The 18,477-nt window shown below is 32.7% G+C and overlaps 1 protein-coding gene across 1 annotated transcript; it reads left to right on the top strand.

Moving 5' to 3' along the window:
• Positions 1-739: 739 nt before the first annotated feature.
• On the top strand, positions 740-18,198 carry LOC134255254 (serine/threonine-protein kinase MAK-like). Its single transcript, XM_062737769.1, has 15 exons — positions 740-791; positions 1,844-2,106; positions 5,704-5,758; positions 6,054-6,175; positions 7,178-7,257; positions 7,540-7,672; positions 8,885-9,056; positions 9,180-9,347; positions 9,496-9,720; positions 10,102-10,337; positions 10,730-10,836; positions 12,309-12,431; positions 15,731-15,820; positions 16,143-16,272; positions 16,493-18,198. The coding sequence occupies exons 2-15, from the start codon at positions 2,006-2,008 to the stop codon at positions 16,506-16,508; spliced, it is 1,758 nt and encodes a 585-aa protein (XP_062593753.1). The 5' UTR covers positions 740-791; positions 1,844-2,005; the 3' UTR covers positions 16,509-18,198.
• The last annotated feature ends 279 nt before the right edge of the window (positions 18,199-18,477 follow it).

Consider the following 18,477-nt stretch of genomic DNA (forward strand, 5'->3'; position numbering starts at 1 on the left):
TAAGGTCAGGGTCAAAAGGTCAAAAATATTTATAGCAACTGAAAGGTCTTATTGTCACATGTCCAATGATATATACACTGTGCATGTGAAGTATGAAAGCCCTAGCTGCAACTGTTCAAAAGTTAAGTTGAAGGTTAAAGTGTGGTATTTTTTGTAAAGGTAATCAAGCTCCAAGGTCAAGGCCAATAGGTCAAAGTTGGTGGTACCCAAAGAAAGGTCTTCTCACAAGGAATACACCTGTGAAATATGAAAGCCACAGCCCCATCATCTCGAAAGTTATGGGCAAGGTTAAAGTTTTTGCGGACTAACAGACAATCAGACAGAGAGACAGACAGGGCATAAACTTCGTTTACGGGGACATAAAAATGTTAACAAAATCTAACTCTCTCTATCGTAACTTTAGGCCTTTCATAAACAGCTTATAAAGGAGATGGTAGGGTTTAAACTCTTAATGAGGTGCTGGCGAGTTAATGTTTAAAAATTCGATGTAAAGAAGTGTGAAATTCTTTTGATTGTTTAATTCGGTATAAAAAAAATTACAATATTAACTTTTTAATTTATGAATTTATTTTATCGTTTAAACCAAATATAATCTGTTATAACAAATTTATAAATAACGACTTTTAAAAAAATATGATAAAATGAATTCCAAACAGTTGTTTTAGCATAGTAAATTCGCTAAATGGGAGCTTTTCACAAATGATACAAGGGAAGTAACTCGAATTTCGTTGCTATTATTAGTCACGTGACAGCAATCGTCAAAATAGCAACAATAAACTGTCATGGCGGCGGTAAGTACCGAGTTCTTTCGGTTCACGATTTACAGATATGTATGTCTGCCGAATATTGGGTTTTAGAACAAAAATATGAATTAATTAAATGTAGCTCGTCACTTGTCTTAGTATTAACTAAAAATACCATTGAAATTAAGTCATGATCCTTCAAGTTAGCGGAATAAATTGGAGAAGATAATGTGGTTAACACTAAATTTTGTTGACTTCACGCAAATCTCCTTTATATTTTACGAAAATGTGTCTAATAAATACTTTATAAACCGAATGCTTCAATTTATTTACACGATATATTTCCCTGTCTGTTTATATTATCCATGTTAATGTAAGAACTAAATACAAATTCTTCAAGAATTAAATGATTTTAGGATGATAAAAAATTATTTTATCTTTTAAAGTGAATTTGCTTAGGAAAGAAGATTAATGACTAAATCTGAGCAAGAGTATCATGTAGGTCTTTTTCAAAGTTTATCAATTATTTGCTGATGTTAGCATTTTTCACTTTTTAAAAAATTAAAAAGTTTTGCTTGGATTAAATTTTAGTATATTCCTTCAACATTGTTAGTTTTATCAGTGTATTTACTTTCTTTTCACTAAAATTATTAAATGAGGTCGTCTGTTGAAAAAAAAAACATTATTACATTCTCTTTCATGCATATTTCACACTTTTAGATTAGAATAATAATGCTTCATTAATATCCAAGAGAAAAAAGTCAGATTACCATAAACAAGCTTTAGTTTATCAATAATTTATATGTATTGTATACCGAATCATTAAAATTGATAAAAATTAAATTAAAATAACGGACAACACCACCAGTGTGTTTTCTTCAATTACATATTAAATTTTTCATCCGATTCTTTTGTAAATCAGAACTTTTGTCAGTTGTATGGTGGACATACATAGTATGTATTCATATTTTGAAAGAATAAAAGTTTTACATTATGCAAAATAAACATTTTAATGTAGTCCCTTGGAGTTTAAAGTTAAACATTTGTATATTTATAATATATAGTGTTCTTATATACATATCCTTTTATATCTTTTGCAGGTCAGTAACTCCCAGATATGATATGACAAAAGAAACAGACACAGGACAGAACATGGAGTTTTCTGTCCCCAGATAGATACTCATGGATCTTGACAATATACATTGGATTTTATCTCATTATAACAAGGATTTATAGTTTATTGATATATATTTTACAAGAAAATGAATCGATACCAGATAATAAAACAGTTGGGGGATGGGACCTATGGAAGTGTGTTGCTGGCCAACAGTGCTGAGACAGGAGAAAAAGTGGCAATCAAAAAGTAAGTTCCGCAAATCAATCTCGTTAGTCATGGCTGGATTGATCCACTGCTTTCTTGTAATTAAATCTACATACTGCATAAAATTGCCTTCACAAAATCCATACCTTCTACTCATCAATTTGATTAAATGTCAATTTTTTATATTGATTTTAAAACTTTCAGAACATTTTGTCGTTTGATTATTTTTTATGCTTGTTAGTTTTTTAACATCTGACTTGCATTTTGTCATAATTTGTAATATGCAGTCAGCATGTATTTGTTATGAAATATTCAAACAGTTTTGTTACACTTTTGAAAAGTAGAAGGTTTCAAACATTTTTTTTCAAGTCGAGGAGAATTTATTTCCAATATTAAAGAATTAAGCTACAGGTTTAATTAAGTAATTAATGCATACATGGTATAGTGCTGTATACAGCAGCAAGCCATTACACATTTGCAATAGGTAGCCTAAAGCTGTAAAGACAGGCTGCTATGAGTTGATTACATTTACCAGGCTACACTACATACGTTGTAATTTTTCAAAGAAGTAATTTACTCTAGAGCAAAATTGCCTGCTAATTCTTTGAGATTTTAGATGAAATTCAGTATCCTATTATGTAAGGTCTCTTTGTTTGTATTTTTTTTTTGCAAGGGGTAGGGGGGATCTTCAACATGTTCAAGCATTGTATATGTTTCATTTGTCCTAGGGTATTACATGTATCAAACTAGTGTTAATTGTAACGGGGACCGTTACAGATGTTCCCCAAACGCTCCCCAACTCCCTTTTGGTGCCATTTTCCCTGTAAGCTTCCTTAAATAGGACAGAATCTATGCATTTGAGACTTTAATAAATATTAAAGTATTTAATCCAAAAGTATTAAAAATACGTTCATACAAGTGTATTTTTTATTCAACTCATTTGACGTGCACGCACGTGCATATATGAGCATGGTGACCATATCTTCCTGTAGATGTCCATTACATATATCTATGTTCTAAATCCCACCCCGTTTGGTTGAAAACCAAGGAAGTTATAGGTGTTTAAAAATTCAGCCAATCAGATTACAGCGCACGTACACGCACGTGTATGCATGTGCATGGGGACCATACCTTCTTGTAGAAATTCATTATATCTATCTATGTTCCAAATCCCATCCAGTTTGGTTGAAAACCAAGGGAGTTATAGCTATTTAAAATTTCAGCTAATCAGATTGCAACGCACGTGCATGCACGTGATTTCAAGATAATTGCTATATATCATGTTGTGGGATATCTTAATGCATTGCTATGTTCGAAATTTCATAAGATTTTGTTGAAAAACGAGAAAGATATAGAGACTTTAGTTTCAGCCAATCAGAGCGAAGTGCACGTGCATGCGCGTGAGATCTTGCTATTTTGACCATGTCGTATTGTCTATGCCACAAATATATTTTTACATTATGAGTTTCAAAGCATTTCATCAAAAATGTAAATAGATACCATACGTCTATATCAATTAAACCGGCCATTTCACGTGTTGCACGTGCGCGCTCTTGCAAGCACACGTGCATGTACCTGCTTTCATGAAAATTCTTATACGTCGTGCTGTAGATCTTCATAATATGTGACTAAGTTCAAAATTTCAAATGATTATGACGAGAAACAAGAAAGATATTGAGACTTTAGTTTCAGCCAATCAGAGCGAAGCGCACGTGCAAGCGCGTGAGATCTTGCAATATTGACCACGTCATCTTGTTTATACTACTAATATATCCTTACATTTTGAGTTTCAAAACATTTCATCAAAAAATAGAAAAGCTACGGCAGTATACATAATATTGGTCATTTCATGTGTTGCACGTGCGCGCTCTTGCAAGCACGTGCACGCAAAATGACCTTCGTTCGGCAAATCTACATAACATGTCTACTGACCTAAAAAACATTTTACCTTAGTCGGATGTGTAGTTTACAAGATCACTCGTGGACAAAATTTTCCCAGGAAGAAGAAAAATAATAATAATAATAAGAAACAGAGTAAAAACAATATGTTCCCCAACTTCGTTTGGGGAACATAATTATCATCAATGACATCCCTTAGCATTTACAATTTTAACAGTCAGTGACATATAGAACTTTGTTAACCTGGTCTAAATCGAGTATCTTGTAAACCTCTGCATTAGTTCTTGTAGGTCAGATAAAGTGTAAATTCTTATGTACATTATTAAAAGGGCTTTGGAGACAGGTGAAAAATAAATTTTAACTTTTGGTATACATGTATTTAAAAACCTCAAGAGAGAGAGAGAGAGAATTTGGTATATTTATAGCATAGGCAAGGCAATATATAATTGATCATATATCTTGCATAGGTGCAATTTTTTTGGTAGAAAATGCAAAGTAAACAGTAAAGTAATATGGGTATAGTACAAATACTGTTGTCCCATTTTAAATTCATTGGAGAAATATTGATAATTATTTGATGTATGGCCAAGTTAATATTTACAGAGTTATAAAACATGGAAAAATGATTATAAATTATTTTTGAAAAACAGATATTAAAATTGATACATTTCCAAAATTCTTTTACATTCATTCAATAATCAGACTGACAGTCTGTGTATTCAAATGATGATTTACAAAAACACTTAGTAAGGTTTAATGCTTTTATGCTTGATATTTTCGTTTTGGTTTATCTGCAAAGTAGGCCATAAGTTTTAGTCCCAAGATTACCTCTTAATACCTCTGCTCGTGAAAAGTTCCATTTTAGGGCTTTTTGCCAAGGCAAGTCAGTATGTATGAAATCAAGGTCACTGAGTGATAAAATTTTGAACTAACATATGTATATACATTCAGTTTTTTAATAAAAGGTATTGATCTTGAAATTCTTTGCATATACAGTAAAATTTGAATAAATATTTGTCTAGGAGAAAGGGTAATAAAATACTTGTAGAGACAAGAAGGGGACAGTTCCTGCTGTGATTGTAGGTGTTATACTAGATAAAGCAATAGGCATGTGTATGATAGGAGAGGAACTTGTATTTCTCTTTGTAGACATCAATCTACTGTCCAATTCTGAACACTTTAATCAATCTTTTTTTTCTGAAATTGAGACATGTTCATAACTGAAATACACCCTCTAGAGACCCACACAAATCAAATTCCATCATCAAGGAGTATTACTCTGACAAATGTTCTTTCAGTTTCTTGGATAAAACTTTCCTTAGATACCCATAAAAAAATTTGTCCAATACAAAATAATGCAGTATCTGGTAAAGGATTTGGATATGATTCATTCAAATACTAAGTCCACTTTCAAAAGGGGAGGGGGGGGGGTTAATTAAAAAAAAAATATTGTTTAAATTAATATATTGGATAAAGATGTCTTACAAAAATTCCATTAAGCATGAAAATTATGAAATAAGACTTTAGAAAATTGTAGATTCAGCTGTTCATAATGTGTAGCCATAAGGGCTATAAGGAGGGCCCCCAGAATGGTCCTAAGGTCTTTATTTGAAAAATGTGATATGTCAGGATGAAATTTATATTAATGGGATAAACATTTAAATTGTTTATTTATGGGTGCTGGTTGATCACTATTACATTGTGTTTTCCTCCATTATAGAATGTTTTCCTCCATTGTAGAATGAAGAAAAAATATTACTCATGGGATGAATGTCTGAATTTAAGAGAAGTTAAGGTATTGTATTTCATGAATTTGCTTTGTTTGAAGTGAAATTTATTATATTTGTTAAACTTATGTTCACAAAATATTTTAAATCATGGGAGTTAAAAATCATTTCGCTGTACTTGTCAATTTATCTTAAGAATGTTTGCTACTTGCTAATACTGATTGAATGAATTTCTTGCTAACTGAAAGGTTCAGAAGTGTCTTTCAAAAAAAGAATTAGGTACAATTTTGACACTAACAAATTATCAAAATAATGTAAGATTGAAGAAGGTGTCCTTACATAATTTCTTGTTCATTTTTACAGTCCTTACGGAAACTGAACCATGCCAACATAGTGAGGCTGAAGGAAGTCATTCGAGAAAATGACCAGTTGTTCTTTGTGTTTGAGTTTATGAAAGAAAACTTGTACCAGATGATGAAAGACAGGTGAGAAAGATAGTCAGAGACTTAATATAGATTAGAGTAGTATTACCGTAAATATGTTGAGTAGGTGAGGAGGAAATTTCATCTTGATTCCTACATAGCTCTGGTGCAAATATTAGAGCTGCCTAAACAATATTAGATATTGAAAAGTTAAAGAAAAATTCTCTCAATATGCCTGCATTTGATTATTAAAACATAGTTGATATATCAATGTAAAAAAACATTGCAAGGGAATCGTTAAATCGATAATGAGACTCGACTCCACCCAGTTTAATTATGGTAAATATTTTCCTACGGGTTGATCTTTAAATTTTAAAGTTACATAACACCAAAAGTACAGCATAAATCAGTGAACAGCCCTATTGAAATGCATGCAAACAGATTTCATGTCTATACCACTGTGAATGATGCATAGATATATAACAGGAAGTTAATCAATACATAATACACACTGAGCTAAACGCGTTTGGTAGAGAAATCCATCAATATTGAATGACCAGGACAGCCAGTTGTACGGTGTATCAATGTTAATAGTGATAATATTTACTCAGCCACGGGCAACACAGCATCATTCAATAATTTCTTGTCTATGGTACAAACAATACACAAAGATTAATCACTGTTAGACATTGGTGTAATGCATGTATATTACAGTGGAGTAAATTAATTTTTCATATTAACTTATCCAAAAAAATCATTAGGTACAGATATATTTAAAAAAAGATATCTAATTTAAAATGAAGGATAAAATTACACTATATTGACTTATTTATTTTCTTAATTTTCCTTCTTTTTCTTTTTTTTTTTTTTAATATTTCATTTAGAGTTTATTATAAAGCAAATGAAATGTTTCATTCATAAAATTTCAATAAAGTCATATATATCAATTTTTTTTTTTTTAATTAAATCTTTTTATAAATTGAACTCATTTAGAATAAAAGCTTACAATATTTAATGAAAAAATCTGCCACAGTTGATTAAATAGACATCTTAATTCATTTTCAGAGACAAATTATTTCCAGAGTCTGTGATCAGAAATGTCATTTACCAAGTTCTTCAGGGATTGGCTTTCATGCACAAGCATGGTACGATAATACTAAGATCTGATGAACATTGATTATTTTATATCTCAGAGAATTAAAACACAGGAATGAAGTTTATGTTCAATAGATTTTTTCATATATTGATTTTATTTAAAACAACACTTGACAAGTTATGTAATCACAGATATAACATACATGTACATGTACCCTAAGTACACAAGATATTTAGGACGTACAATGTAGATGGCTTTTAAAACATTTAAAAAGAATATTTATTGTGTTTATATTTTCTTACTGTTGTCTTATTCAACTTTTTATTTGCAGGCTTCTTCCATAGAGATTTAAAACCAGAAAATCTGCTATGCACAGGCTCAGACTGTGTCAAAATCGCTGACTTTGGATTAGCTAGAGAAATAAGGTCAAGGCCACCCTACACAGACTATGTGTCAACTCGGTGGTAGGTGTTCATTGATTATATATACTTCTGAAGACAGGCCATTCTTCTATATGGTATTGAGTCAAGGAGTTCATGCAGAGGATATTTCTAATTTCTTCATTTATGATAAATTACGAGGTCTTTCCTTGAAGTCATTATGCTGGTTATTGGACAAAGAAATAATTTAATTGACAGGTTTAAAGATCATCTAGTTTTCTCCACTTAACATCATTGCAGCATATTAATTATACATTAACAAGTTTGCTGATGAGGACAAAATAGTTTGCTCTTACTTATCAGTTCATTAAAAGGAAATACACCCCCCCCCCCCCTTCTCCCTCCTCTCCAAAGTAAAACCATTAATAGTGGTAATTTGTAATGTTGCTTTAAAGAAAGATATGAGAGATCAGATTCTGCCTTTAAAAATCTGCGTAAAGTAAATGTTTTTACAGCCAGTTTCATATTGCTTAAAAAAGGCCTCTTTAAAAGATAAACATGTACTTTTTACACAATTTATCGATAATACATGTACATGAGTCTAAGTTTGTGGAATATACAGAAGTTATTACAAAAAGGACCAGTTGAAAAGAAGATAAAATGAAAAATTCTGTCTCAAGATATTTTTTTTTTTCATTTCTTTTATAGATTTTTTAAAGTAAAGGAAGTCAGAGTGAAATTGTGTTTGTTAATTAACTTTGATATTTCATAAATAAAGTAAATGTAAACCTGAAGTCTGATAATGCACTTATCTTAATAATACTGGTCTTATGTTTGATTGATTAAAAAGCACATACAAGTAATGGATAATAAGACGGATAGATGCAGTACTAGAGGTATCTTAATTTCTTGGGATCAATGTTTTGTATGCAACTAAAGTTTTACTGCTTCTTTGGTACATAATTTTGTGGGTAACTCTTCTATACAGAATAGAGGATTCATTGAACCTATTTAATGACAGAGTTATTGATTGCATAAATGTAAATTCCAGAGTTAATATGGGGTACCTCTAAAATCATCTTACATTTGCCTAGGGATTGTCCCCAACAAACAATAATAATTCCACAATTATTTCAAATAGTGGCAGTGATAGACAATAATATTTCATATACATGTACAAATACATGTTTATCTTTGTTTTATAAATTCTTATTAAGATTTTAAAAAAAGATACTTGTCCTGCACATGCAAAGTTTTTTTTTATGCCTACTGACTTTGTTTTACCTTTATTTTCAGGTATCGGGCACCAGAAGTGTTGTTACGGTCCGTCAGCTACAGCTCGCCCATTGATATATGGGCAGTGGGCTGTATCATGGCTGAACTATACACCCTGAGGCCTTTATTTCCAGGAAGCTCAGAAATTGATGAGATTTTTAAAATATGTTCTGTGCTGGGCACACCAAAGAAGGTAATAATAAAAATCCATTTTTCTCTTCAAATCCCAGAGAAGTTGTATTTGTAAATTTCTGAAGGCAAATTCAAATTTAATTTGATTTAAATTTAATTTGAATCATGTTTTCTTGTTGTACAGGAAGAGTGGGATGAGGGATATAAACTGGCAGCAGCTATGAACTTTAGATGGCCACAGTGTGTTGCCAATAATTTAAAGACTCTAATACCAAACGCTAGTAATGAAGCTATCCACTTAATGAAGGATATGCTACTGTGGAATCCGCAAAAAAGACCTAATGCCAGTCAGGTAACATCAATTTTAGATAAAGAAATATCATTCTTTATAAATTCCAGTCATACAGCTCATAAATACTGTGGTTTTCTATTGTATTACTTGTGACTACGTATAGAAAAAAAATTATCATTGTATTAAACACTGTTTTTTTTCCCAACAGTGTTTACGGTATCAGTACTTCCAAGTTGGACAGAATCTAGGAACCACACAGGTTACCAACCGTTCTCAGGTTACAAACAAAATCGCTAGCCCCGTCAACCCTACCCCCACCAAGGGGCTCCAAGAGGAGAAATATTCCTTCAGTCCAAGTAAACCAGTGGAATCCAAACCAGTTAATTCCCCTGCCCAGCCCTCATTTGGGATATCTAAGCCTGTAGAAAATAGTGTAAGATTCATCCTAGTGCATCAATATAAAATTTGCTTAGAATTTATAGAAAACACTACTTTTGGTGTACAAAAGTTGTATTCTGTTTTATATATGATATTTTTATCTAATACATTCATACAGCTGAGCATATTAAAAAGCATTACTTGCATTTTATTTTGATTAAAAAATGAAAAATTCAAACTTTTTTCTACTTTTATTTACCTTTTTCTACTTTTATTCTTATAATTATTATTTAGATTCTGATTATTTTAAACATCTACATGTATCTTCATTCTTCTGATTCTATTTTAAAGAATTGGATTCGTTAGATATTTGTCTGAATCAGAACACATATTCATTTGCTACATGTTCCTTAATAAAAAATGTCTTTTTCTCTAGGAACCTTTTGCGGTCTCTGTGAAGAAGAAGCAGCAACCGAGCGGACGTAAACGTTGGGGGGCGGGCCTCTCTGACACGTGGGACGATTGGGACGACTTTGATTTCGGTACCTCCCCCAAGAAAAACACCTCTAAAAATATTATCCCTCCTATTGGTAACAAGCCAAAATTTGAACCAAAGAAACAGAGTGTGATGCATAAAGAAAATCATTTTGATGATGAAGATGACTTCTTATCGTAAGTTTTGTATTACATGTACTTTGTAATTCATATTTCAAGATGCTTTGAATAAAAGAAAAAAATGAAAAATTATCAACTTAATTAAAAGCAAGTAAAAATTGCATTTCATTAAAACTTTTTAATGTAAAAGTTTGCATAAGATCATAATAATTGTCCCAAGGTTGAACTTCACACTTGATAGCAAAGAGAAATTCCTCTATATTTCAGTATTTACACAGATTACAGTAGGATAACAATATATAATATAACAATTGTTTCCTAGTTAGCTTTAAAACCAGAAGTTTTATCGTCCTGATGGAAAAAAATTAATTGTGTTAAAATAATGATAACTTGAGTTAATGTGAAGAGAGAATACAAGGATGTTATTGAATTGATTGTTTTTGTTGTAGGAGTATACTAAAGAAACCCAGTAAGCCGGCCAATAGAATTCCTTCAGGGCGGTCCTCTGCCTCCTCAGCCAAGCAACATTACCTGGGGAAGGCGCGATACTTGCCAGGTAGGAACTCCACTTTTATAAACACAAATTGCATAGCAGTTTAGTAAGGATATAACTTACTGGTAACAGTAAACATATATGAATGAATTAAATTATCCAGAATAGGTCACAGGCAGCAAGAGGATTTTGAGAATTACTGGTACTCTAGCTGCAATAATGTAGCCCTCTCCCTTTTTTTTTTTTTTTTTTTTTTTTTTTGGGAGAGGGCTACAACTCCTTAGGATCTTCATAATGGTGCAGCTGCGGGAGTGATTTGCTCCCGCACGGATTTAGGCTCAAATTAACAGTAAATGGCTATTTTATTAACATTTCTTACCTTGACTCCAAATAAGTAGTCATCCAAGACGTAAACCAATTCAAAAATATACAGAACGATCCCTATATAGCTTATTTTTCGTGTATGTCAACATCACAACTCGAATTTATCCGCCATGTTTACTGACCTTGATCGATTGTATTTTGGGACAGCCAATGAGAATTTAGGTTCTATAGGAGCGGATCTTTTTGGAATTCCCTTATTTTAAACATAAATATCGCTGCTTGCATAAAAATAACACTTAAAATGGTTTTATATACCTATGTTTTTGTGATGAAGTTCAGCACATACATTTATAAACACCGATAATTGCTTTATTCAGTTGTTCTAAATTTCAAGGGAAAGTCTCATTACGTCACGCGTGAACTGTCATGGCTGCTGAAGTAAACTACCAGGAAACATGCAGGGTTATTTTACAAGTTTTTCACATTTAACGGGGTCTACTGTTGACAGTGAATAAAAAATTCGTCTTATTAGAAGTAAGTTGAATGTAAAAATAATTTATTTTGCCTGCAGTCGCTCCTATTAAAAAAAAATTTTTGCACCATTACGGAGATGCGATGGAATTGTAGCCCTCTCCAGAAAACATCAGATTAAAAAAAATTGGAGAGGGCTACATTATTGCAGCTACTGGTACTCATGAAAGTATATAGATAAGTTGTAAATGTCACTAAATAAGAATCGTTTTGATATTGAATAATTTGGAAGCATCATTGTTCATGGGAAAACACTGTTCATGGATTTCTTGGATCAACCTTACCCATGAATTTACATCCCCAAGAAGTTAAACAATGGTTTAAATGAGAAGGAACTCATGAAATTATGTCCCCATGAACAAGTAAAATTTTGCTGCCCACAAACATTGACCCCTTTATATTATTGATTCCTCAGTTTAAGGCTTGCTTAGCCTGTATTGATACATATGATTCTAAGCTGTACTTTTTACCCATACAAAATTAATGATGTTTTTTTGCATATTTTCTGTGGTTTTTCAAATCTATTGCAATTTACTTGAAAAAGAATGCATTTTGGAATACAGCTCTAAGTAATGTCATTTGAAGTAATCCCAAGCTGTTGTTTGAAGTTAAATACTCATAAACTCATGAGAGAATACTTTGTTCTTTATGCCCTTGTAAATGATTGAATATTTTTGCAGGTATAAACCCAAGAAATAGTGCCAAGAAAGACAGTCCTAACAGTTTATGGAACACTCCATCCAAACCCTCTGTGGGGGCTTTGCCCAGCATGGGGGCTAAAAACACCAACCTGGGGACCTTAGGTAAGATTTTACAGGGTTCATTGACACAGGATTGTAACTGAGTTAGCTTTTCAAAGTATACACTACAACAGTATACATGTGATATGAACTGCCTGCACATGAAATTTCAAATTCTCGGGATCATGGCAGAAAAATGAACATTTTAACCTGTATTTTGAATCGTTTATAAAAAGTGTCTTTTTTAGCCGCAGGCTCAAGTGAGCTTTTCTGCTCACATTTTGTCTGTAGTCCGTCTGTCAGTCCGTCTGTCTGTCTGTAAACTTTTCACATTTTCGACTTCTTCTCAAGAACCGCTAGGCCAATTTCAACCAAACTTGCCACAAAGCATCCTTGGGTGAAGGGGATTTAAGTCTGTTCAAATGAAGGGCCGAGCCCTCATTCAAGGGGAGATAATTGGGAATTAATGAAAATTTGGTGGCATGTTTCAAAAATCTTCTTCTCAAGAACCACTGTGCCAGGAAAGATGAAACTTATGGTGAAACATCCTCAGGTAGTGTAGATTCAAATTTGTTCAAATCATGACCCCCGGGGGTAGGGCGGGACCACAATGGCCAACCAAAGTTTTACATAGAAATATATAGGAAAATTATTTAAAAATCTTCTTCTCAAGAATAACAAAGCCATAATTGATCATATTTATATGGAAGCATCCTCAGGTAGTGTAGATTCAAGTTTGTTCAAATCATGACCCCTGGGGGTAGGGCGGGGCCACAATGGCCGACCAAAGTTTTAAATAGAAATATATAGGAAAATTCTTTTAAAAATTTTCTTCTCAAGAATAGAAAAGCTATAATTGATCATATTTATATGGAAGCATCCTCAGATAGTGCACATTCAAGTTTGTTGAAATTATGACCCCTTGGGGTAGGGGGGGGGAGCAAAATGGCCTATCAAAGTTTTACATAGAAATAAATAGGAAAATTCTTTAAAAATCTTCTTTTCAAGAACAGCAAAGCCATAATTGATCATTTTTTATGGAAGCATCCTCAGGTAGTGTAGATTCGAGTTTATTCAAATCATGACTCCCAGGGGAAGGGCTAGGCCACAATGGACGACCAAAGTTTTACATAGAAATATATAGGAAAATTCTGTTAAAAAATCTTCTTCTCAAGAATAGAAAAGTTATAATTAATCATATTCATATGAAAGCATCCTAAAATAGTTTAGATTCAGCATTGTTGAAATCATGACCCCCGGGGATAGGGGGGAGGGGGGGAATGGCCAACCAAAGCTTTACATATAAATATATATATAGGAAAATTCTTTAAAAATCTTCTTCTCAAGAAAAGCAAAGCCATAATTGATCATATTTATATGGAAGCATCCTCAGATAATGTAGATTCAAGTTTGTTCAAATCATGACCCCCGGGGGTATGGCGGGGGAGGGGGGATGGCCAAACAAAGTAAAACAAAGAAATATATATATAGGAAAATTATTTAAAAATCTACTTCTCAAGAAAAGCAAAGTCATAATTGATCATATTTATATGGAAGCATCCTCAGGTAGTGTAGATTCAAGTTTGATCAAATCATGACCCCCGGGGGTAGGGCGGAGCCACAATGGCCGATCAAAGTTTTAAATAGACATATATAGGAAAATTCTTTAAAAATCATTTTCTCAAGAGTAGCAAAGCGATGATTGGTCATGGGACTACTTTTGGATTTAAACTTTTCAATAATAAACCAATTTCTCCTTTTTCCTAGCCACAGTGCTCAGGTGACCAATGTGGCCCATGGCCTCTTGTTTTATTTTTAGCTCACCTCAATGAAGTTGGGGGGAGCTTGTGTGATACCCTCGGCGTCGGTGTCGGCGTCGGCGTCCCAGGTTAAGGTTAAGTTTTTTGGAGCAGTTTTCTTTTTAATTACTTCTGTGTCCTATATTGATTAGACATGCCTGGAAGATGGTTTTAGTATGTTTCATTGTACCAGACAAAGTTTCAGATGCTGCAATTTCAGCAAATGAATCACCAGGTTAATGTTTTTGGAGCAGGTTAACATTTTTGGTGCAGTTTTTGGTGTAGGTTTCATTTCCAAGTAACTATAAACCCTATGTTGACCAAACTTGCATGGATGATACATCTAAGGATGCATACTACCGGGCTTGCTTCGGATGCTGAATCTGACCTACATTTTCCGGTTGAGTGAACAGGTTAAAGTTTTTGGTGCAGGTTTCATTTCCAAGTAACTATAAGCCCTATGTTGACCAAACTTGCATGGATGATACATCTAAGGATGCATACTACCGGGCTTGCTTCGGATGCTGAATCTGACCTACATTTTCCGGTTGAGTGAACAGGTTAAAGTTTTTGGTGCAGGTTTCATTTTCAAGTAACTATAAGTCCTATGTTGACCAAACTTGCATGGATGATACATCTAAGGATGCATACTACCGGGCTTGCTTCGGATGCTGAATCTGACCTACATTTTCCAGTTGAGAGAACAGGTTAATGTTTTTGGTGCAGGTTTCATTTCCAAGTACCGGTAATTATAAGCCCTATGTCTATCTAACTTGCATGGATGATACATCTAAGGATGCACACTACCAGGCTTGCTTCGGATGCTGAATCTGACCTACATTTTGCGGTTGAGTGAACAGGTAAAAGTTTTTGGTGCAGGTTTCATTTCCAAGGAACTATGAGTTCTTTAATGACCATTCTTGCATAGATGATACATCTAAGGATGCATAATACCAGGCTTGCTTCGGATGCTGAATCTGACCTACTTTTTGTGGATGAGTGAAAATGTTAGTTTTTGATGCATGTTTCATTTCCAATAAACTATGAGCCCTATAATGAGCAAACTTGCATGGATGATACATCTAAGGATGCACACTAATGGACTTGCTTCGGATGCTGAATTCAACTGAATTCGACATACATTTTTCAGATAATAGACAAGGTAAAAGATATGGTTGCAGGTCTATTACCAAAAATTATAAGGTTTATATAACATTGTATAAACCAAACTTGCACAAATGCTGCAAAGAGATGAAAACTCTCAAATTTGCTTCAGATGCTGGATTTTCATTACATTTTCATGAAGAAGAACTAGTTTAAATTTTTTATGTAGGTCTATTTCAAAGTATCAGATCAAAATTCCTTAAATATTTTCATTTTTGGAATCTATACTTTTTGTTGGTTAATTGTGTGACTTTGCCTTACTTAAAGACAACATTCGTTGAGGTGAGCTCTGTAATCTCTGATTACCTATGTTTTATTTTTCTTTCAACATCAGAAATGTTTGGTGTCTGACTCTATACTTATTTAAATAATAATGAAGTGAATGTGGTCTTTTGACAGGTGGGGGGCCCAGTAGTTATGGCATGAGAAACAATGCTGACAACTCCAGCTATGTACCGTCATTTTTATCCAATACCAAAGGTGGTTCAAGTAAGTAATGTGTTAAACAATTGACATTGTTTAACCAGTTGTAAGTTGAGCAAGCCTTTCAAATACTATAGATATAACAATATGAACATTTATCATAGGCAATGTCAAATTACTTCGAGGATAATGCTGACAAATCTGTATTTGTAAATTAGAATTAATAACAAACACCAAGGTAATGGTTATATTTGTATGAATTTATAACATGACAAAATGTAACTTGATGTATGGAGGTTGACAGTGAACACACATACTGTAGCTGTTAGTGTTGACTTAATAAATTTAATTTGAAATTTTGTCATAAAGTTTCCTGTTTTGATTATAGATTATCCTTCCGTGAATTGGAAGAGAGCTCAGCCAGCACCATTATCAATAAACAACAAGAACTCTGCAGGATATCGCCAGCCCCTGGGAGGGAATACCAAAACACATGGACGCACCGACTGGGCTTCAAAGTATGTATACATGGCCAACATTGTTTATAGGGAAATTGAGGCTAATATGTAGGTCAATACAATTGTACTTCTTAATGAGAATAAAAAGTATATTTACATTTCTATAAAAGTATATGTATCATTACATCAACTTAAATTAGTAATGCATCTGGGAAAGGGAGATCAAACCATGCAGTTATACATGCATTTTATTAACTATTTATACATTCGTGTATTTCAGATATTTAAAGTCCTGACTTGTTCCGACAAAGAACTAGATTCTGATGCTGGGCCCCCTCCCACTCACAGACACACAGACAATGTCTGTACTCATCTCACCCCTCCTCATTCTGTGATAAATTGTTATTTTTTATGTAGATACAAACACTATTTAACTACTGTTCAATCATGACAAGGTGAATTGTACAATATTTATTGCTCTCTTTGTATATACAAATTTATCGGATGTATATAGTGCATACTTGAGCTGAATTGTAAGATACGCATTAGTCATTTCTAATGAAAAAAAATTATCATTCATTTATTATAGGACTCCTTGATTATGAGTGTTAATAGTTTGTGTACACAATGTGCATTTGAAGGTGCTGCATGAAACTCCAAAATTCAGATACCACTCCATTTTTAGCTCAACTGATGAAAAACAAGGGAAGTAATGCATTGGCAAAGTGTCCAAGTTCATCTGTCTGTCTACCTTTTTTTATCCATCTTCATTTAAATAAATGATTGCTCGTTAAACATTTTTTTTTTTTTGAATATCAGTAAACTTTTTAAAATTTTATCACAAGTTCAAATCAGTAGAGCTATACTAGTTAAGTGTTATTAGAGACTTCATTACTGTATTTTTTTTTAAGATCTAATGATACATTCCTCTGATATTTGAATTTATACTCTTTGTTCAACTGTTTTCGAAATGCCTTAAAATATATAAACACAAAAATGTTCTCAGCAATTTAATATCCTATAGGATTATAAAGATATCTTACTCAAATGTCTGGTGATTAACGTGTCTCAATTTTTTTTCAAGGAAATGGGTTGAAAGTAGCATTACCTGTACTTCAATCACAAGTTCTTGGGGAAAATTTGTGGAATGTTTGTCTGACCTATTGTCCTAATAGTATGATTGCTTAATTAATGTGGGTTTCTTAAAAATACAACTTGTACATTTTATTATGAAATTGTTTTACATTATATGTTAAAATTTGAGTGAAAAGGATATTTACTACTCATTTAAAAATGGTGGCATTCATCCAAACGGTATGTCCATGTGTCCAAATAAAACCTTCTTTGAGAGCACAAAGATTGTATTGAAGTGTTTACTGTTATTGATTTATATAATGTGTTCTTACAATGTCTCTACTTTATAAAAGATTTGGTTGTGATAAACTTTTATTAGACCAGAACAATATTTTTCTTCTGTTTTGCATTAGGTAAAATTTTCTTTTGAATCCCACCAAAGAGTACACAGATAATAACAAACTAAGTGTTCATGTCATGAAGTCCCGAAATGCAGATGGAAATTGCAGTTTCACAATAATTTTAAACTTTCTTATTTTTCCCCCAAAATCAAGATCCTTATAGATAAATTAAAATGAAAAAAACATTGTGCTGGCCTTGTCAACAGATATTAATTTGATAACTGCAGCTTTGAATACAAATTACTTCCAAAGAAAAGCAGAAGATCGGAAATATGTTTTAACTTTTGACCTTTTGCATAACATTTGTTTTAGAAAAACTGCCATGATTTTATTTGAAAATTACGTGTATAAGTTTTAAAATGGTTGGTCCCAATTTTCCTGTTTCAGTCATATTACATGTATTACTTGCCATGTTTGTGCTTTATAAAGGTACAATGTATTGGCTGCTTATTTTCAGTATATATTTTTATTGGTTAAAATATGGTGTAGTAAATAAAAAAAGTTTTATTTGTGTGTGTCAGTGATGTATGATTTAAATGCATGCATTTTTTCTAAACAAAAATCCCTGTACCTTTGCTCATTAATAGTGGATCATGCACTTTTAATCACTGATAATTAATGATGGCAAGAGCTGTAGATCATTTTTATGTGAAAGTTTAGAGTTTACAATAATATTGGCTTGTGGTAGTGGTACTGTTGATAATTTAAGGACTGATGTCAATATTTTTTTTAATCTGTGAAAAGTATTCATTCTCATACACTGTTGATTCATGTGAGAAACAAAGTTCTT

Source organism: Saccostrea cucullata, unplaced genomic scaffold, assembly GCF_032062105.1.
Source record: "Saccostrea cucullata isolate Sc308-1 unplaced genomic scaffold, CSIRO_AGI_Scuc_v1 ctg127, whole genome shotgun sequence".
Taxonomy (NCBI): domain Eukaryota; kingdom Metazoa; phylum Mollusca; class Bivalvia; order Ostreida; family Ostreidae; genus Saccostrea; species Saccostrea cuccullata.

Bases quoted from the DNA above. Each gene is read 5' to 3' on its own strand.
- LOC134255254 (XM_062737769.1), top strand. From the start codon at position 2,006: ATGAATCGATACCAGATAATAAAACAGTTGGGGGATGGGACCTATGGA. The intron at 9,057-9,179 runs GTAATAATAAAA...CTTGTTGTACAG, and splicing joins TGCTGGGCACACCAAAGAAG to GAAGAGTGGGATGAGGGATA. The intron at 12,432-15,730 runs GTAAGATTTTAC...GTCTTTTGACAG, and splicing joins CACCAACCTGGGGACCTTAG to GTGGGGGGCCCAGTAGTTAT.